Source organism: Somniosus microcephalus, chromosome 5 (genome assembly GCF_052327205.1).
Source record: "Somniosus microcephalus isolate GS21.2 chromosome 5, FLI_Smic_1.0, whole genome shotgun sequence".
Lineage (NCBI taxonomy): Eukaryota > Metazoa > Chordata > Chondrichthyes > Squaliformes > Somniosidae > Somniosus > Somniosus microcephalus.
The window spans coordinates 55881038-55903842 of NC_140991.1; the positions used below are offsets into that span (position 1 = coordinate 55881038).

General features: G+C 42.4%; 1 protein-coding gene across 6 annotated transcripts in view; it reads left to right on the forward strand.

Moving 5' to 3' along the window:
- Positions 1 to 22805, forward strand: part of LOC147117045 (partitioning defective 3 homolog) — an 862692-nt gene that overhangs the window by 798104 nt on the left and 41783 nt on the right. Inside the window, exon 23 of one of the 6 annotated variants that reach the window (XM_085987638.1) lies at positions 11654 to 13613. The exons of the other annotated variants lie outside the window; for them this stretch is intronic. Coding sequence (XP_085843764.1) covers positions 11654 to 11678 — 25 coding nt within the window. The 3' untranslated portion in view covers positions 11679 to 13613. Of the gene's footprint in view, positions 1 to 11653; positions 13614 to 22805 lie in introns of those variants that run through there. 6 annotated transcript variants of the gene reach the window in all.

The following is a 22805-nucleotide window of genomic DNA, read 5'->3' on the forward strand; positions in this document are numbered from 1 at the left end:
ACTTTAAGCAGCAAAAATATCAACTCTCTCTCTGGAATGGTTGGTCCACATTTTCCCCCACATCTTTTCCTTCCAGTTTCCCAACAATTAATTAGGCAGATACAAGTCTGTGTCAGAAATGTAAGATGAACTATTCAATGACCTCTGCTTTTGAAATTGGATTGCTAATTAATTGGAGTGCTGTCACTGTACTTGGAAAAAAATATTTTTTTAATTAATGAAAAATATACCAGAACTGTAAATTGGAGGCAACAGTCTTGGCAGAAACACAATAAATAAACTGAGGGATACAAGTAGTGAACTGTGTATTTTGTTGTTGAATTCTTGCAGCTGGCCAGATAATCCAAAGTGGTCTGTTCCTGTTTTATACAGTCCTATGTCATCTAGTTTCCAAAGTTAGCCTGTTAAAAATAGTATTTTCCTTATGTTTGTAGTGTACCTGTGCTCCTCACCACTAAGCTTTTTAAATCTGTATTTGAGTAAAATTACTATTTAGTGTGACATCTGGTGACCATCATTTGATTACCATAACCCATTTCAAGTTGCAAGTCTAGAAACAAAGCTACCGCTCCATATTTTCTTGTTTTTGTTCAACATTTCTTTTTAATGTTTACATCTAGAAAGAGCCATCAAGTGACCCAAAACATTTAAGAAGGATTTGCCTGATTTCAAATTGCACTGCAGTTTCCAGAATTTTTTAAAATTTATATTCATGTTCAAACCATTCAGTATGAGCTGATGCTGTGTGACATTTCCGTGCCTTGGAACCGTGTTGCACAGTAGTATACCTCCAAAATGAGTCTTTGTAAACAGCACTAACAGTTGGATTAGTTCCAATGTCATTTTCCTTTCATGCCCCATCTGTTTTTTGGTAGAAGTCAGCTCTGATAAAGCCAGAGCTTTCTTTCCATTAAAAGGTCATTTCGAACCCTTCGCTTGAAAATGACATTTGTGATAATCGCTCAGTAGTGAAGTTCCACGGGGCTTTAAAAAGTGTTAAAAGTACACAGCATTCCTGTGTCAGGCCTATTCTGTGTACATGGTGTGTTCGGACGGAGAACGGAATTCGAAGCATTTTAATTCAAAACTGTTGTGCAACAGGCACTTTTTGTGGAAATGGTTTTTTTTTGTTCTTCTTCCAACATGGCAAAGCAGTCTTAGATAATTGAGGGAGACATAGAAGGGAATATAAAGCATGTCACACTTAACAATAATAATTACTGTAAAAAGAATTGGGTTGTATTATCCAGATGGGACATTTAATGTATTTCAGCCTATTCTATTGGAACAAAGGAGCAGAGTTTTCTCTTATATCAGGGAAAACTCAACAAAGAATTATTTATGGTGAAATAATATTTGTTTTATGAAGATATACTTTTAAAACTTTTTTTTATATATAACAAAAAAAAACATAATTGGGGAATATGTTCAAGTTGTCAGTATAGTCTCAGGTGTGGGTGTGAACCCTTCAACTGTGGTACAGCTTCTGGCATGTACCCAGAATCATCATGCACTCCTAGCCATTGTTTGTTCTGCGGATAGACTTTGAAATGCTCTCTGTGTATCTACACCATGCTGCGTAGTATACCTTCAAAAGCACCGCACAGGGGGGAACACAGGCAGATTTCCAATACACGCAACTCATGACTTTTACTGAGGTAGGTATCACTGGAAACCTATTATAAATCCTGTTGGATGTCCATGTAGTGTAACACAACAATCCCAAGAACAAATGGAACTGACGGAGTTGAGATATCGTTGGTCCATTACGATTCAAGGCTTTCAGAATCAAAGAGGGTTATTCATTTTTTCATCAATATGCATTTAACTTCATATTTTATCAGATTCAGTCTGTCTTGTTGCCACCTTCTGAGCCACAGTGCATTATAAATGCACAAAAATATTAATTTGATCTTTTGCTTTCTTCATATGTAATCATCCATTTCATCTGTTAACAGTCTTGTAGCCCTTATAGGACTGTGTAGACAAAACCTGATAATATGGTCGGGATACAAACTGGTTCTGGAAATGGAACTTTTTTTCTAATAGAGAGTTTAAATTTATTATTGGTATTTATTGTTCGCCATGTATTAGCTGATTACAGATCTTGATGTGATATTTTAGGCTAAGTGGTGCAGCGATTTCAGTTGTTGTGAAAGATTCTATCCTTGAGCACTGCAGACAAGCTCACAAATGGGTTTTCAAGGTTGAGGGCTCAGTGATGGCTGTTATATTCGCATGTAAAATGAGCTGCGTCGGACAACAGACACGAAGTCACGCCAAAATACAATGATGCGTCACAGCACAATCACATTGCTTTTTGCTACGTTCTTTGCAATTCAGATAAGTTCTACATGACGGGCACAGTCGAGCCAGAAAAAATAATGAAATCCACCGTCACAAGATCTTGGCGCTTTGGGGATGGGGACTGGTGTGGGGAGGTAGCCGTCCTTTCATATTATGCCTTAACCCTGAAAATAATGAGTATTGTTAATTGTTATAATGTGCACCCTCACCTGACAAAAAAAGAATCTTGGAGGTGCAGTCTTGCTTTCTAAAATAGCATGGTAAATGAAGGCACCGTCATCATCTGGTTTTAAAATGAGTATTCAGAAAATGCACAGCCAAAGCTGTGGTCTTTTGTTTTCTTTTTTGCACTGTAATGTATGTGGTTTCCCGTTTCCCAAATTAAAGATTTATTTTGCTTACTAGACAAGCACAGAAGTGCACATTGCATCTGGCAGTGTTTGAGCTGTCCCCGGCTACAACATTAAATAGGAAATGACAGGCCTTTTAAGATGGTAATACTGTATTAAGCTGTAATGCAATATACAATGAAACAGTGCTTCCACAATGGGACCAGTACAAATCGAGGGACAAAGCTTTTAATGACATCAGTGAAATACTGTTGTGCTTCTCTGTTTTTTAAAAAAAAATTGCATTAGTGATAACCGGTGGTCTGGAATTATTGACGGGCACTAATGGCGAAATGATACCATTGGCTCTCAGGCTTTTGAAAGGAGTTTATATTCTGACCCTTCCCCCGCTTTGTGGCTGCTAGGTGAAATGCTGATTACATAGTTTATATTTTTTTTCTGATTCAGAAATCTAGGTGAAGAGCCCAAGTCTGTAGTGCGGAGAAAGGATGAAGCAAAGGTTAGGTGATGCCAAGGTTGGCTTCTCGTTCTGGAATTAAAATGCTCACCTGACACGGGTATAATGAGCAATGGCCCTATTTTCATCCCTGAGGTGTGAAAATTAGCTTGGAAATACCTCTAAATATGTAAAACTAATGGCCCGTATTTTCTGATCGGAGGCTTCCTGCGTGCGGAGGCCTCCGATCTGGAAAAAATCTACGCCCTTACCCGAGGGCTCCGGAGGTCCGGACATTTCCGTTCCAGGGTCTCTCCACTAAGAAATGTTTGCTCACTACAATAAGTATGAATGGAGATCACTCCAAAAACACATCAAAACATTAAATAAATTTTTTTAAAATCACATTTTTAAAATTAGTTAAAATGACATAAAATTAAATTTTTGTTTAAAATATTTAATTTATTGAAAAGAAATTCAAGTTTTTTACAGGGCTAAAAATAAACTTACCTTTTTTTAAAAGTATTTTATAAATTATAAATGAGTGGGGGGAAAAAAATTATTTTTTTACTTTTTTAAACTCTTATGCTGATAAAAGCAGGCCTCACGCCTACTTTTTTACCAGGCATAAGATTTTTAGGGATTTCAGCGGGCGGAGGTTCTGCAGAAAGCGGAACTCTCCACCCACAGAGGCCCTTTTCCAGAGCAGGCGGAGGAGATACTTGACAGATCGGAAGTGCCGGTTTTCAGCGCATGTGCTTCACATGCCTGAAACCGGCACTTGCGATGTCCCTACGGGTGTGTACGGGATCGGAAAATACGGGCCAATATGTAAAATTAAATTGTGAGCAGAAGAGGGCCCGTGGGTACAAAATCCAAACTTTTATAATGTAAGTGGACTTTGAATAGGTTTGATGTGAAACGGAGAGCTCCAGGTTATAGCCACTTCTACTGCTAGTTTAGTTCAACACGCCATCTGGAGCAATTGTAACTTCAGAAAAAAGTTTTCTGTAGTTTTTTATTGTTTGTGCAAATGTTTTAACATCTGTCACCACTTTGACCAACAAAATTAGATGCTAAATATGTTGATCTTTACCCTACGATTTACTGGCATTGCCGCTACAGTTCCATGCCAATTTCCACTGCTTAATTGTAGACATTTTGTTGTACATATAAAACTCGTGGTTGGTCGATATATTCTGTTCTTTTTGGTATTGATTGCTATCAAACATTTCTGTATAAAGGAAATGAGTTGGTGATTCATGCAGCAAATATAATGTGAAGCTGCAGCCGACTCTTTGTCCAAGTATCCCGGCACTAAGAAAGTTTAACGTTTCAGTTGCTAATCATTCGGTGTTTGGAATATTGTAACTTTATTCAGTCCTGCTGTTTTATTTGGCTCAGTTTCTCCATGTGTATCAAGATATAGCTAATGACTAGTTTGCTCAAGTACTGTCAAACTTCAGAATTTTGTTTATTCATTTATGGGATGTGGGCGTCACTAGCAAGGCCAGCATTTATTGCCCATCCCTAATAGCCCTTGAGAAGGTGGTAGTGAGCTGCCTTCTTGAACCGCTGCAGTCCGTGTGGTGAAGGCACTCCCACACTGCTGTTAGGTAGTGAGTTCCAGGATTTTGACCCAGTAACGATGAAGGAACGGCGATATATTTCCAAGTCAGGATGGTGTGTGACTTGGAGGGGAACTTGGAGGTGGTGATGTTCCCATGCGCCTGCTGCCCTTGTCCTTCTAGATAGAAGAGGTCGCGGGTTTGGGAGGTGCTACCAAAGAAGCCTTGGCGAGTTGCTGCAGTGCATCTTGTAGATGGTACACACTGCAGCCACGGTATGCCGGTGATGGAGGGAGTGAATGTTTAAGGTGGTGGATGGGGTGCCAATCAAGCAACCTGCTTTGTCCTGGATGGTGTCGAGCTTCTTGAGTTTTGTTGGAGCTGCACTCATCCAGGCAAGTGGAGAGTATTCCATCACACTCCTTACTTGTGCCTTGTAGATGGTGGAAAGGCTTTGGGGAGTCAGGAGGTGAGTCACTTGCCGCAGAATACCCAGCCTCTGACCTGCTCTTGTTGCCACAGTATTTATGTGACTGGTCCAGTTGAGTTTCTGGTCAGTGGTGACCCCCAGGATGTTGATGTTGGGGGATTTGGCGATGGTAATGCCGTTGAATGTCAATGGGAGGAGGTTAGACGTTCTCTTGTTGGAAATGGTCATTGCCTGGCATTTGTGTGGCAGGAATGTTACTTGCCACTTATCAGCCCAAGCCTGAATGTTGGCCCAGTCTTACTGCATGTGGGTACATACTGCTTCATTATCTGAGGAGTTGTGAATGGCACTGAACACTGTGCAATCATCAGCGAACATTCCCATTTTTGACCATCTGATGGAGGGAAGGTCATTGATGAAGTAGCTGAAGATGTTTGGGCCTAGGACACTACCCTGAGGAACTCCTGCAATGGTGTACTGGGGCTGAGATGATTGGCCTCCAACAAACACAACTATCTTCCTTTGTGCTAGGTATGACTCCAGCCAGTGGAGAGTTTTCCCCCTGATTCCCATTGACTTTCAATTTAACTAGAGCTCCTTGATGCCACACTTGGTCAAATGCTGCTTTGCATCCTTCGAAAGGCCCACTGAGGCACTCGTCGCTGCTTCCTAGCTAGCAGCAACCCAAATTGCCCTATCTAGAGTAATCTCTCCTCGCCCTGAGGGCCTGGCCCAAGCTAACTTCGCTAACCTCCTCCCTGCTTTGCCCCTCTGGACTACGCCAGTAAATTAGGTATCATCGCCCCTCTCCGCATTTCCCTTCAAAATGTACATTCACTTATAAACAAAGGTCTTGCCATCCATGACCTTACTGTGTATGATCAAATTGACATCATGGCATTAATGGAGACATGGTTAAGGGGTGATGACACCTTTCCCCTTAATGAAGTTTCCCCACCTGGCTATACTTTCCACCATATTCCACGCCCAAACATGGTGGTGTAGTTCTTGTATCTAAATCGCACCTTGGTCTGTCTCCCTACTCCTCCGGCAACTTCAAGCATCTCACCTTGTTCCACCCCTCACATCTCTCTTTTAAAATCCTTATTCTGTATCGCCCAGCGAAATACCGCCCCAATTTTCTCAATGAGATATCTTCTCTGCTTTTCACCCTCTACCTCTGCACCGTGCGGCTTCTCATCCTTGGTGATTTCAACCTCCATTTCAAATCTTCTTGCTCCCTCTCCTCTGAGTTCACTGCCCTCCTTTCCTCCCTTAATCTCTCCCTTCATGTCAACTCCCCCACCCATATCCACAGCCACCCTCTCGATCTTATCATCTCACATGACCTCACCATCCCCTCTAACTATCACTGATAAAGCAATCTCTACCCATGTTCCACTTCCCCCTCCTAAACCCACTTCTTTTCGTACCTGGAAAAACACTCTCCCTCAAGTCACTTACCATTGCACTTTCTAATTCCCAACTACCTAGCCTTTGGCCTACAATTCTGCATGACATCTCTGCAGCTAATGACTTTCTAAATCACACCCTCTCCACCACCTTTGATGCCATTGTCCCCACTAAAGTCATTGTACTCTCTTACCCTAGTCGCTCCCCCCTCATCTCCGTTCCCTTAAATCCAAGGGATGCAGACTTGAACGTCTTTGGCGGACAACTGGTCTAATCATCCATCACCAGATTTGGCTCGATCATATAAAGCACTCCGGGTCCCGCTCTCCATCACTAAAACCGCCCACTATTCGAAGATCATCCAGGACGGCAAAAATAACACCAGCCTTCTCTTCACCACTAACCGTCTTCTCAAACCACCCTCCCCTGCCTCCTCCTCCCTCACTTCCCAACAATAAATGTCAGGAGCTCATGGGCTTCTTTGTTAAACAGATCGACAGCATCCGTTCAACTGCTTCTGCGTTCAATTCCCTCCCTTCCTCTACCCCACCGGACCTTCCTTACTCTCCATTTTCCCTCTGCCCTAATCCTAAGTTTGCATATTTGTCTTAATTTCTCTCCTATCTCCGCTCTTGCCCTTTCAAAGCTCACCTTGTCAATGAGACCAACCTCCTGCTCGTTCAACCCTGTTCCTACTAAATTGCTGACAACCAAACTTTCCCTCTGGCTCCCATGTTAGCGGATATTCTTAACAGTGTTCTCTCCTCCATTATTGTCCCCCTTTCCTTCAAATCTGCCATCACCACCCCTCTCAGAAAAACAACCCTCGACCCCTCCGTCATTGCAAAATATTGCCCCCATCTCCAACCTTCCTTTCCTATCCAAAGTTCTTCAACGTGTTGTCGCCTCCCAAATCTGTGCCCATCTTTCCCAGGACTCCTTGTTTGAATCCCTCCAATCAGGCTTCTGCCCCTGCCACTGTACTGAAACAGCTCTTACCAAGGTCACAAATGACATCCTAATTGACTGCGGCAAAGGTAATGTATCCCTTCTCGTCTTTCTGGACCTGTCTGCAGCCTTTGACACGGTTGACCACAAAATTCTGCGCCAACGCCTCTCCACCGTTGTCCAGCTGGATGGGACTACACTCGTGTGGTTTCATTCCTATCTTTACAGCTGTCACCATAGAATCACCTGCAATGGCTTCTCTTCCTGATCCCGCACTGTCGCCTTGATGTCCCCCAAGGATCTATCCTTGGCCCCCTCCTGTTTCTCATCTACATGCTGCTCCTTGGTGACATAATTCGGCAACACAGCGTGAATTTTCTCATGTACGCTGATGATACCCAGCTCTACCTCTCCTCCACCACTCTCAAACCCTTCACCATCTCTATACTATCAGACTGCTTGTCCGGCATCCAGCACTGGATGAGTAGAAATTTCCTCCAATTAAATATCGGGAAGACCGAAAGCATTATCTTCGGTTCACATCACAAACTCTGTAGCCTTTCCACTGATATGATCTCTCTCCCCAGCAGTTGTCTAAGGCTGACCAAGTCTGTTCGCAACCTTGGTGTCATATTTAATCTTCCTACCTCATCCTTTCTATCATTAAAACTGACCATTTCCACCTATGTAATATCGCCTGTCTCCGCTCTTAACTCAACTTATCTGCTGCTGAAACCTTCATCCATGCCGTTATCACCTCTAGACTTGACTGTTCCAATGCACTTCTGGCCAACCTCACTAGTTCTACTCTCCATAAACTTAGTCATCCAAAACTCTGCCACCCGTGTGCTAATCACACCAAGTCCCGCTCACCCATCACCCCTGTACTCACTGACCTACATTGGCTCCCAGTTAAGCAACACCTTGATCTTAAAATCCTCATCCTTGTTTTCAAATCCCTCCATGGCCTCGCGCCTCCTTATTTCTGTAATCTCCCTCAGCCCTATAATCCCCCGAGACCTTTGCGCTCTGCCTATTCTGGCCTTTTGAACATCATGGCCCAGAAATTCAGTGGGCTTTGCGCCCAGTTTCCGCCCAAAGAGGGCTTCTGCGCCACTAGAGGAGCTTGCGCTGATATTCAGCGCTGCGTTAATGGCGGCGGTAGCCGGTAGCGCTGCGCCGACACCGATGACGTCATCGGTGTGCGCAGTGCCCCGGTTCCGCCCCGCTACCGGCCCGACCCCCATATTTAGTTGCGGCCGCCTCTTCCGCAGCGGCTGCAAACAACGTTCAGAGAACGGGGCCGTACTGTAGCGTTAGTGGGGCGAGTTAAGGCGGAGGTGCGGCCGGCCGCTTTTTCAGCGGCCGCCTGCCTGCACCTCCTTCCCCGGCCTCCTCCACCCCCCCCCCCCCCCCCGCGGCATTGCCGGCTGCTTTCCGGGAGCCCGGCACTTCTCCATGGTGCCGGGCTCATTTGCCGGCACTAGCGAGCGGCGATCTCGGAGTTGCAGGCACCTCCCCCTTAAGAGAAGGAGGAAGGCCTGCAGTACCGCAGCCTGCCGCTCTGCAGCAGGTGGCGCTGCAGCACCTAGCGCGCCGAAATTCAGTTTCAGCGCCCCAAGCGGGGGCGGCCACACCCTTGAATTGCGGCCGGCTTCGACTTGGGGCGCTGAAACTGAATTTCCGGCGGGCGCACATGGCTCCGCGCGCAGCGGTAACTTTTGGGCGCAAGCCAGCTGGCGGGCCCAAAGTGAATTTCTAGCCCCATGGATTTTAAATGCTCCACCATTGGCGTTTGTTACTTCAGCTGCCTCGATCCTAAGCTCTGGAATTCCCTCCCTAAATCTCTCTGCCTCTCCACTTCTCTTTCCTCCTTTAAGATGCTCCTTAAAATCTACCTCTTTGACCAAGCTTTTGGTCACCTGCCCCAACATCTCCTTATGTGGCTCAGTGTAATTTTTTTTGATAACACTCCTGTGAAGTGCCTTGGGACACTTTTATTACGTTAAAGGCACTATATAAATGCAAGTCTTTCTTTCTAGTTTTGAGTTAGTGTCTGTCCCTTTAAATGGAACCTATATTGATTCATAGAAAAACAATAGAAAAACAATTTCTAATTCAACAATGCTGTCATATGACTGACAATTCAGATTTAAATTTGAGTGATTGAATATGCAAAATTCAGTATGTCCTGACGACTCTCTTTCGAGAGATAAAAAAGATCAATGTCTGTTTAAAGAGTCCATTTGAAACTCCTGAGAGCAAAAATTGGCTTGAATTTCATAGGAACATAGAACATAGAAAAATAGGAGCAGGAGTAGGCCATTCGGCCCTTCGAGCCTGCTCCGCCATTCAATATGATCATGGCTGATCCTCTATCTCAATACCATATTCCCGCTCTCTCCCCATACCCCTTGATGCCTTTGTGTCTAGTAGCAGTGTCGATTAATTCGGCTCCCAGAGTGGTTAAAAAGATCAAGAAATAGCAACACTATCTAACATAATTTATAAAGTGATACCTTAATTCTTAGAGTTGCAATCTTATTATTTTATCCACTTGTGTTAGGTGGAAGATGTCTGCTGTAGATATGTAACTGTTATACTGTATAATTGTTGAGTATTAATTTTTTGTCTAACAGGTCTGATGTGATGTTCTGCAGCTTTTAATGATTGGAAGGATAATATATATATGTAGGAAAAGTCTAGTAGCTAAAAGCAATTACCAAATAGGGTTTGCTCTTAATTTCCCAGGAATGTTACCAAAACCTTACTTGGATCTCAATGCAAGGATAGAAACTCTAAGATATGGGGAGTTGGTATTCACCCATGGGACTGCTCTAAGATATGGGGAGTTGGTATTCACCCATGGGACTGCTCTAAGACATGGGGAGTTGGTATTCACCCATGGGACTGCTCTAAGACATGGGGAGTTGGTATTCACCCATGGGACTGCTCTAAGATATGGGGAGTTGGTATTCACCCATGGGACTGCTCTAAGATATGGGGAGTTGGTATTCACCCATGGGACTGCTCTAAGATATGGGGAGTTGGTATTCACCCATGGGACTGCTCTAAGATATGGGGAGTTGGTATTCACCCATGGGACTGCTCTAAGATATGGGGAGCTGGTATTCACCCATGGGACTGCTCTAAGATATGGGGAGCTGGTATTCACCCATGGGACTGCTCTAAGATATGAGAGTTGACGTATCTGGGGCAAAAAGGTTAAAAAAGAATCAAAAATATATGATAGCCGGATCACCACCTTTAAAAAAAAAAAGACCCAAATACGTTAAAAGCAGAATCATCTCCTAGGTTATTATAATGAGACATGATGCACATGGTAAAGGAGATCAACATTTTTGGTGCTTTTTGTTTATTTTTAGCATGTACATGGAGCGCGACTTGAATTCCAAAAGGGACAGGGCCACTCCCTGAATCAAATCATCCCCCTGTCAGCGGTGCTGTTTTGTGAAAGATGATCCGCAGCTCCTGAATTTGCTGCCAGTTTCTTCACATTAGCAGCCCTGATCTGTTTGCAATGTCATGTAATGTGTTGAAAGATACTACAGGGTGGATTGACTCAGATCAGCTTTCCTTATCTAGCTCCAGCAGTTTTGATGGAAGAATAGAATGCAAATGCAATAAAGCATTAGACTTTTCAGATTATACACACATTTATATTCGGCTTCAAATCAGATTAGCCTGTTGCAATAAACAGTCTCAAACTTTCAAGCATTTTGCTTTCACTGAGCGTCTTTGATTTTCCTCTACATCCTAAATGGCAGCTTGTCACCATCACCCATTCCTGTAGATGTGGTATCACATTAATAAACTTTATTTCTGTTCTCTGCTGTTTCCTAAACACCATATTTAGGCATCGTGCATTTCCAGCCACTTCTTTCCTCCATCTCCATTTTGTACGATTACTATATTGAAAATTTGGAGATGTATTCAGAGACTTGACTGGCCTGCTTTCATTCAGCTGTAAACTAATTTGGGTTCAGATGTTCCCTATTTTCTGGATTATCAAGGTCAGATTGTCTCCAAGTCTTCATTTTATTTTTATTTTTCTATCTTCTCTGTCCATCTGCCCATTTAACATTATTTGTAGCACACCCCTCTGGCATTTCCTGATTGAAATCAATGAGAGCACAGACAGGATAATAAAACAGTTTATGGCCCACCCTTTGTGTTTCAGTACTGAATGCAGTGACTACCCGTGATGAACCAGGTCACAAAACCACGTCTTTGTGGTGAGTAGTTATTGATGGAACCATTTTGGTTGAAAAGAAGAAAGCTATTTAATCTTTACAAGTGTCATTGCTGCAGTAGAACTTTCAGAGAAGGATTTTCAAGCTGTCACATAAACCAATCAGGCTGTTAGATGAACCAGTAGTTCCATTGCTGCAATAGAACACTGCAAAAAGCTCCAAACTACTAATAATCAGTTAGTCTAATTAGCAAATTCATCAATTACTCTAATTACTAAATACATCCATTCATTTTCTGCAACAAGTTAAATGATCTATAAATAATTTATGTTTATGCATATAATTTGCTTAAGTTGTATGTTGAGAAAACAGCACACCCCAATCAATGTAACGCTGATCTTCTAACCCCCAACAGAAAAGAGAAATTAACCCACTTTCCTGCAAATCGTGCCAAAAACAGCTCTTCTGTTTCTACTGCAAATGAGGGACATTCCTGAGATTCTTCGCAATAAAAGTGATCCAGAATCTTCCTTCAACATTTAGAAAGTAACCATTCAGCTAATAATTGACCACTGCAGTCATTGCGGTGGTTCTTAGTTGAATTGAAGCTTTCACCGCTGTTCTGAGAAAGTGTGCCAGATTGCTGCTTAGACTTCGGTATTCAAAAATAAGCTCATCTAAAAGATGGGTGCTTTACGCTGAATGATAGTTGCATTGTGCATTATAATGGAGCATGCAAACAGGCCACTTTCACCCTTTTTTCCAAAATGTATTTAACCAACAAATCCTTTAAACTCCTGAGATTTAATTATCTGTTTGTGCAATACAAGCAGTGATTAATAATTTAAAAATACTTTAATGAAACTTCCCAGATTACATATACTTACTTCAATACACCTCACTGGATGCATGATAATGCAGATGTTGCTTTCTGTTTTGTAGTCGGGGCCAATTATTTTTTACCAACATTTTTACATGAAGGCAGAAATCTGTGTACCAACATATGCAATGGGTTCTCAAATGTGCAGGTTATGTGGCTTAAATAGAACAGTGCCTCTCTCAAATTGGTGCCTAATCTACAGATTGAGCCATCTGGCACTATGTGGAAACAAAAGGCTACAGGAAACAAATTTGCTGTCAGTACTTAAGAGTTTAAAACTTGTATTCTAAAAGGCATTATGTCCTCAATGAGACATATTGGATTTTCCCTCAGCTGCTGGGGTTGTACAACATGACCTCAACATCTGTCAGGTCATGTGGTTCCTTTTGCAAGTTGTTTTGAAACCCCAGTAACTAGTGTTTTGTTTAGCCATCAAAGATTCCTTTATTTACTGGGTAGGGTTCCCATTTAGGTGGCCAGTTAGTATAGAAGTCACACCAGTCCTTTCGGTTCACCCACATGTTAAATTTGTTCAAGAACACTCTCTGCCTATTCAGGTTTCTAACCAAAGGCCTGTATTATGCAGACACGTCCTGTCAGCTTCAAGCAGCAGCCCTGCCAAGGTCAAGGCATTACCACGTGTGGATTTTTTTTTGGAACCTTACCATGTTTGAGGTCTGGCCACCCCATCAACACAATAAAGTGCTGTTCACTAAGTATGTGTCAGAACTTGGAAAAAGGAATAAGCATGTGTTGCGCGTGAACTTTTTAAGTTCTGAAGATGAGCAGAAAAAAAAATATTCTCCTGGATTGTCCTCAGAATCAGAGTGACTGGTTTACTTCATTTATTTGCAAATCATGTAAATGCATTCAGTTTTCAGAGCAGGAAGGAAAGTAAAACCTTCAGAAGTAGCCAGGATTTATTTTACAAACACCGATCATCTCACCAACTCCCTAGTGCATCTGAATTTGACTCGGGATGTTGTCTCTTCTTAAAAGAACTTGGTTAAATTTGCAAAATGATCCATGCAAGTTATTGAAGGAAAAGGCGGTGGGGAGTAAGGTGCACCGCAAAAGCACATTCTCCCCGTGTTTGCGTGGGTTTTCTCCGGGTGCTCCGGTTTCCTCCCACAGTCCAAAGATGTGCGGGTTAGGTTGATTGGCCATGATAAAAATTGGTCCTTCGTGTTAGGGGGGATTAAATACGCGGGGTTACGGGGATAGGGCTTGGGTGGGCTGGTTGTCGGTGTAGGGACCGAGTGCTAGGGTTTGGATGATCAGCCATGATCTCGTTGAATGGCGGAGGAGGCTCGAAGGGCCGAATGGCCTACTCCTGCTCCTATCTTCTATGTTTCTACTAATAAGCCATCAATGAATTCTGCTTCTGTTGCATTTAATAGTTTAAACCAGATCTGCCCCAAGCATAAATGTTTTCATTTTCAGTTTTTGAAATGGAGAAGCTGCTTTTAATTTGAGTAAATTAAATTTTGTACCACTTTAACATAGTTACAGCAGTCAGTGATTTCTGCTAATTCAAAATGTTTCCATACCACACAACCATAGATGCTTGTAATACAAAAGGAGGCCATTCAGCCCATCTTGTCTCTTTATGCTAGAGCAATCCAAAACGAATCCCATTAACCTGCTCTTCGCCCCCCTCCCCCTCCCCCCATAGCCCCCTCTCTTCATCTGCATCATATATTTCTCATCTACATGTTGCCCCAGGGTGACATCATCCGAAAGCACAGCATCAGTTTCCACATGTATGCTGACGAATCCCAGCTTTACCTCACCACCATCTTTCCCGACCCCTCCATAGTCTCTGAATTGTCAGACTGCTTGTCCGACATCCAGTACTGGATGAGCAGAAATTTCCTCCAACTAAATATTGGGAAGACCGAAGCCATTGTTTTAGGTCCTCACCACAAACTCCGTTCTCTAGCCACCGACTCCATCCCTCTCCATGGCAACTCCTGAGGTTGAACCAGACTGTTCACAACCTTGGTGTCATATTTGACCGCGAGATGAGCTTCTGACCACATATCTGCGCCATCACTAAGACCGCCTATTTCCACCTCCGTAACATCGCCTGACTCAGTCTCTGCCTCAGCTCATCTGCTGCTGAAACCCTCATCCATGCCTTTGTTACCTCCGAACTTGACTATTCCAGCGCACTCCTGGCTGGCCTCCCACATTCCACCCTACGTAAACTTGAGCTCATCCAAATCTCTGCTGCCCGTGTCCTAACTCTCACCAAGTCCCGTTCACCCACTGGCCGACATTGGCTCCCGGTTAAGCAATGCCTGGATTTTAAAATTCTCATCCTTGTTTTCAAATCCCTCCATGGCCTCGCCCCTCCCTATCTCTATAATTTCCTCCAGCCCTACAACCCTCCGAGATATCTACGCTCCTCCAATTCTGGCCTCTTGAGCATCCCCGATTTTAATTGCACCACCATTGACGGCCGTGACTTCAGCTGCCAGGGCTCTAAGCTCTAGAATTCCCTAGACCTCTCTGCCTCTCTACCTCTCTTTCCTCCATTCGACGCTCATTAAAACCTACCTCTTCTGCCCTAATAAGGTGGCTCGGTGTCAAATTTTGTTTGATAATGCGCCTGCGAAGCCCCTTGGGACGTTTTACTACGTTAAAGGCGCAATAATAATACAAGTTGTTTTTGCTTCACATATTTATCCAACTCTCCCTTAAAGATGCAATTGTCTCTGCCTCGCCCATGTCCTACTGCAAAGTATTTCATGCTCCAAAAACATTCTGCGTCATGAAATTTCTCTTAATGTTAAATTGATGATCACTGACTCTCCAACCAGAAGAAATAGTCTTTCCCTACTCATTCTATTGTAATTTGAAGAACCGTTATTAAAAGTTAGCCGCCTTTCCTCTAGCGGAAGTAGATCTATTACAGGTTGAGCATCCCAAATCCAGAGTTCCGGAATCCGGACTCCGGGACAATTGGTGGCAGGGGTCCGGAATCCGTAAAATGTTCCGGAATCTGGACACCCTGAGGGAGGCTTACCAAAAACCGGAAATAGCACAACCTGGGCCCAGGCATTTCCGGACTCGGCACGTGTTTCTGATGTCCGAAGTCTGGAAATATCACAACCTGGGCTTGGGCGTTTCCAGACTTCAGACATCAGAAACACGTTCCGAAGTCCGGAAAAACCCGAAAACCGGCTCGGCCTCGGTCCTGAGGTTGCCGGATTCAGGACGCTCAACCTGTACTTCTAATCTCTCCTCAGAACTCATAGAATGATACAGCACAGAAGGAGGCCCTTCAGCCCATTGTGTCAGTGCCGGCTCTATAAAAGAGCTATCCAATTTGCCCCATTCTCCTGCCCTTTCCCCATAGCCCTGCAAATTTTCCCCCTTCAAGTATTTATCCAATTCCCTTTTGAAAGTTACAGGAAACTCTCGATTTACCGGCACCTAAATAACCGGAAATCTCTGTTAACCGGCAAAATTCAGGAGTAGGTTCAGGTAAGTTTTACTTCATATTAGTGGCAGTTCCTGGATCTGTGGCTGTGTAACTGGGGTTCGTGCACTTGTTGCTAAGCAACAGGGATGCTTGGTCTGTGGCCGGAGTTCCTGCACATGTTGCTAAGCAACAGGGAAGCCTGGATTTGTTGCTGTGTATGGAGCACTCGTACCTTTTAAACTATACCTCTCTGTAATCCGGGCTTTTTGATAAACCGGTACCACGCCGGTCCCGTTTGTGCCGGATAATAAAGAGTTCCCTGTATTATTGAATTTGCTTCCACCACCCTTTCATAACTCGCTACGTAAAAGAATTTCTCCTCATCTCGCCTTTGGTTCTTTGACTAATTTCCTTAAATCTGTATCTTCTGGTTACCGACCCTATATACTATAGTTTACCATCCCTGGAACCATCCTGGTGACTGCATGCAGTCTATGGCTTTCTATAATGGGGCATTCTAAAATACACGCACTATTCTGTGTTCTAACCAATGTTTTCTACAAATTTGTCATTACTATAAGTTTGTATGCCCTTCTAAAACCCAAAATGCTGTTGGCCTCCCTGATTTTCCTCCCAAAATGTATTATCTTACACTAATCTGCATTAAATTGCATCTCCCACTTGTCTGCCCAATGCACTAATTACTTTATTCTCTCCATGAAAAACTGAAGTGAAGACACAGGGTTACTTCTGGTCATGTACTTAAGGTTACTGCAGAACCTTGCACTAATGGCAAGGACTTAAATATTATACGCTGTAGACAATTGAATAAATCAAACGAGTGTTTTGAAACGGAGAGCTACTTACAGTTTACTGTTTGGTCCAAAATGAGTACATTTCCTGGATACTATTATTTTGTTTCTTAGCACCAATTTGTCATCTTATAAATTACCCCTTAACTAAAACGTTTTTATGACTTGCAAAATTGCAATGGCGTCTGGGAGAGCTAAATATAGCCGACATGTATGAGTTGATTACAGGGTTCACTGTCCAGAAGCTGCATATAATTTCTAAAACTACCACACTAATCACATATCTGACAACAGCCCACAGCCACTATTTTGTTACAATCCAGATGCAAAGATGTGAAAGTTTGCCCGGTTTCTGAAATTTCCTTCAATTTGTTGAACCTGTTTTTCAGTTTGAAATACAGTATATGTACCATTGTTAGGATTAACTGCTACATGAAAGCCCATTGCCAGGTTGCCTAATGAATTATTGTTTCAGGCCTTGCACGTGAGAATCACAGTGCATTTGTTTACTTTTCTGCCATTTAGCAAACTTCTTAAAACAGCCAGTCTACTAGATAAACATTCAAGGCCTCTGAGGATAATGTATGCCTCATACTTCTGAAGAACAAACTTTCTAGTCCGCTTCCTGCTGCAGAAGATTGGCACTGCAACTCTGCTGTGAATTTAGCTCTCTCAAGATGAGCTAGAATTAGATTAGGTGGCTTAGTGTTGACATGCCTATTGATCTGAGTTCAGAGTGGTTTCCTGTTTCTGCCAGTAGTTAGATTGCTGTGTACAATAACACAACGGCCTGTTTTATGTGAAATTTGGGACCTGGAGCATCAATTAGATTGGGAAAGCTGTGTCACGAGGAGATAGCGTTATGGGGCTCTATATTCCTTCAGACATTTTAGAACCTCAGAAGTAAAATTATGTGCTTGACCAGTGCTTAGAAACCTGAGGAACTGCATTTTCCAAATCCTAAGGAACATTATTTCTGTAGTCAGTATTTTCATTACTATCCATGTTTTGCTCTTGCATGTCTGTTTTGAGTGTGATCAAACAATTTATTCTGGAACTGTTATTGGAAAATAAGTGTGTGCCATGTTTCTTTTTTCTCAACACCTCCTCAGTAATACAGCTCCCTTTCACTGGTACCAGACTGTATTTAGGTTGGATTAAAACGTTCCAGTAAGGCACACATGTTAAATGGGGGTACAAAAACATTATTCAGATTCAATATTTGGCAGATTGCTTTTCTCAATCCATAACCACGGAAAGGGCTGGTCAAGATTGAGAGCGAATGAGGGGATGACCAGTACCATTAAGTAGAAAGAACGAGCTTCTATTTATATAGTGCCTTATCACATCCTCACAACATCTCAAAGTGCTTCACAACCAATGAATTACTTTTGATGTGTATTCACTGTTATGTAAGCAAGCACTGTTGTTAAATGAAAAGATATGAGTTTGAATTTCCACCTATAGAACAACAGAGAGGAACTTGGCAGAACACAAATGAACTAACCTAAAAGCAACTGAGAAACTTAGTGGCGCTCAAGGAGATGGGGTCAGAGGGTTCTTTGACAAAGCTGATGCAGAAAGTTGAGGACTGATGCGCCATCAATTACTCAAAAGACTGAAGTTGAGCGAGTAACAATCAGGCTTTTATTAACTAAAGAATGAAGGTCTTGTCTCGAGTGGTCGACCCGTCCAGAATACTAAGGGACTGGGAGGTAGTCACTTATATACCTGGAATAGTGGGAGGAGTCAGCCGAGGCATGTCCAGACCTGTACCTAGTGGAATACACATACAGACACAGACAGGTATGACAGTGGTTTACCACAAGGACATGGTATCATTACAGCTCCAACTACTTCAGCATCATCTTGCACACTCTGCACCTTAATGCAAGCCTGCTTGAGATCACAGATAACTACAGTCACACAACATGGGGTGTTGTATTTGTTAGGAGCATAATCTGGACTCATTTCGTGGACAAGACAGCCTGGTGACATCCAATTATGAGGCTGTACATGGCAAGGAGCACACTCCAATTATGTGTTTAATGTTTGCGTCTTTTATATGTCAATAAAATATGAGTTCATGATGTAGATTTATTTTTGAGTTGATCTTTATCAAGGCATTACCAAGTGTGGATTTATTTTGAATCATCTTCTGTTTGTCTAAAGCAGGCGTACTGGTGCTGTGTTGTAGAGAATGATGCTTGGAGACTGTGCTGTCCTGCTAATACCATATTGGGTCAGCAGCTTAGAAGTAACACAGGCAGGAGAGATTGATGAACTTTTATAAATGCTGTTCCCTGCATGCATGTAAATATCTAAGCCAAACTTACTGAAGGACTGCGAGTTCATTGCCCTAGTGAGGCGTTATGACTTTTGTATTCGCGATATTCCAGTATCAGCAGTCGGTATTTCCCCCTTTCGCTGCCATTAATCATGCCAAGTACCAGTTCTAAGTATAAAAAACATGTTCTGCTATTTTATGCGGTCTTTCTGTATAAAATATGTGAAATAATGGGTTACATGAGTGGAAGAGCAAACAAGTTTTGACCTTCTGGTTCACATATAATTTAAAAACTGCTCTCTCATAGGTTAGGTGCACAGTTCTATTACCACTTTTAAATCAGTGTGAAGTAACAGTATAGGTCCAGAGTTTGACCTGCCACTGGAGGGAAGAGGTGTTCGATTCCGAGACAGAGTGGAACTCCTGTGCAGGGGCCAACCTGCTTTAAAAGTACTGCGGCGTTCTTTGGATCTCCTGGACATGTAATAAATGTAGACATTTATTATTGGAAGGAAATGAATTCCTCCACCTCCGCTCTGAAATATTTAAAATTTAACGGTTGAGAATGGAGCCGCACATATTCCTGTGAGAATTCGATTTGGAACCAGGCAGTGTAAAAAAAAAAAAAAAAAAAAAAATGTGGCTTTTCTGTAGTTACCAGTATAAACATACCCTTAGCCATCATCTGAATCGCTCTCTTGTAATCTGCTGGCTTGTAACACCCCTTTTAGTGTAATAATGATTGTTATAGGGAGGTGAGTGAAATTGATGACTTCCTAACTAAGCAACTGGATGCCCTGGTGTGATGAGAATTTTGGCATAGACATAATGGACCAGTGAAGGGGTTAGAAAGGGCATTTTCCTTTTTATTTATTGGTCTAGCTTGGCTGCTTACCAGGACTATTAACAAATTAATCTATTTTAAAATTTCTTCTGGATAAGTTCCACACAGCTGTTTTTTTTTTAAGTCTGAAATGGAGACTATTTGTTTGGCAGATGCATTAAAAGGATTCTTGTCAGTGTTTCCTAGTCTTTGTTTTTAACCTTGTAAATACAAAATTACTTCGACTTTTTACACACACTAACTCCCGTGACCTTTTATGTCTCAATTTAAGGAGAAATGGATGGAACCATGGAGTAACCTTTAACTTGTAATCCAGTCTCTAAATGAATTCTCTTTTTTGAATGATTTTATTTCAAATTATTGTTGTTTCTCAGGCCAGCTGCCTGTTTTAGAAGGATAGATACGGTATATCTGCGGCATTCTGCAAGTTACAGTATGATTAGAGAGCTTTTTATGTAGGATGCACAGTGGGGAGCGGTGATTTGCAGAATGATAAACCGCCAAGTGACAGGCTTCATAACTCACAATGAGCCTGAAGCAGTGTGAATTATACAGGCTTGACTTGCTCAGGGATTTCTCTTTCTTTCTTAGTAAACAGGCCATATTTAGGTATCTTCTTTATATCATGCTTTTTGTGGAGATGGATAAGTTGCATGACACTGTGATCGAAAAAGATACTTGCTCACTGTCACAGCTGTGTTGCATTGTGGTGACATGACAATTTCTGACTTGAACTGCTATATCCTTGGATGGTGGTCTCATAGTAGGACAGAATAGAAAAATAAACCACTGTAGATAATGAGAGGCTGTGGCGGGAGAAAAGTACAAGGTTAATTTGTGATTGGCTTCTTTAAAAACTACTGTGTTCATATTTGTTGTTGAGCTCCACAATGGCTCAGCAAGTTTACCCAGTGAATAGCTAAGCCGTACAGACTTAGAACATCTAAGGTTTGATTTTTGGTTTGTACTGCGTTAGCAGATCTCAGCCACGGCCTATGACAAGGACGCTAAAAATGGCCTCAGTTGCCCTAGGTTAGGGAAAGAGGGGAAACACAGGGTTCTGACTCTGTGTCTGTGTCTGTGACAGACAGGAACCGGTTTAGCTTCAATGTCCCACATGGGAAAATACCCCATGGACATTCACTGTGACAGCCCACACTAGGATAATGCCCACTTTAGTAAGGCACTGAAGGACCGTACCCCAGCAAGAAATTAATGCTTTCAGGAGGGGAGCTGAGAAACGTGGTGAGAAAAAATACTTCCTACTGATTGTGTTGTGGTTCTACTGCTTAACACTATTACAAAAGCATTGTTTGCTCTCATAAACGTGACTTTTTGTGTGTGTGTGTGTTTGATTTGAATTAATACCCCAGAATGCAATGGTCCTGCTTTAATAAAAGCAACAGCTATTTGAGTCCAGAAGACAACAGCGGGAAACAACAGCAAAAAAAATAAATGCCTCCAAAAGTAAGTTGTCAGATCCGAATCCTTTGCTCATTTCTTGCCTTTAGAGTGCGTTAGTGTAACATTGTTCATGCCCTTGCTACATAGTATATAACATTCCCTGTCCCAAGCTGTGCTCGTTTCCCTCACCGCAAATCTGAGTGAAATTTAACACTCTGATGTCACAGTAAGTTGTGACCTTTTTAAAAAAGTTGGCTAATATCAGAAAGGCATTTGTTCCCAAATGTGTCAGATTTCCATACAGATGTTGAGTAAAGCTGGTGACCATCACCACAGGACAGCCTTTTTGCTTTGCTTTATTTGAATGCCTGGCAAGGCCAGATGAAGGCAGGTAGCCAGAGGCCTAAGACCCCTGGAGTTGATGTATTACTTGTTACACAGTTGTCCTCTGAGACACCTCTAAGTCTTGGCAATTAAGTTCATTTATACATTTATTAAAGATTAATACATCCTACAACAATAAAATCAAGCACACTTTCTAAATATTGGTATGTGCTGACTATAGGCCAAGTAATTCAAAAGTCAGCAAGAGACTTCAGTAATCTCAAAATTGTTGTAGGCAGGCTGCTGGTAAGTTTTCTTTCAAAGAATATTCGTTCACTTGCATTGATAGTGACAGGATATAACTGAGGTACTAAAAGCAAAAATATCACATTGTGAACTGCAAATTATGTCTTTTATCTGTCCCATTGCTGTCTTTGTAACCAGTGGTGCATGGACCAAATCATAGGATTACATAGGATACACGGCACAGAAACAGGCCATTCGGCCCAACCAGTCCATGCCAATGTTTATGCGCCACTCGAGCCCCCTCCCGTCTTTCCTCATCTAACTCTATCAGCATAACCTTCTATTCCCTTCTCCCTCCTATGCTTGTCGAGCCTCCCCTTAAATGCATCTATACTATTTGCTTCAACCGCCCCCTGTGGTAACGTGTTCCACATTCTCACCACTTTCTGGGTAAAGAAGTTTCTTCTGAATTTCCTATTTGATTTCTTGATTCCCTATTTGATTTCTTCAAATAATAGTGTTAAAATGTTAAGGAAAGCAACTAGTAATATTCATCCTTGTCCATCCCCTAATCAGTAATGATCTGTTTAATTTTCTGAAAGCTTGTTTGATTCAGAAAAGAGCTGTGGAACCATTTTTAAAACAACTCTACAAATAAGTGTGATGCGCTATCAATTACTCATAAAAGACTGAGAGTTAGAAGAGTAACTAAAGGCTTTTATTAACAAAAGAATGGAGGTCTGCCTCGGGTGGTCGACCGGTCCAGAAATACAAAGGGCTGGGGAGCAGTCACCTTTATACTAGGACTTGTGGGAGGAGTCAGCCGAGGCATGTCCAGGCATGTACACAGTGGAATGCAAACAGTATACAAACAGTGGTTTACCACAAAGTGGTTCTCGTAGCAGGTATAAT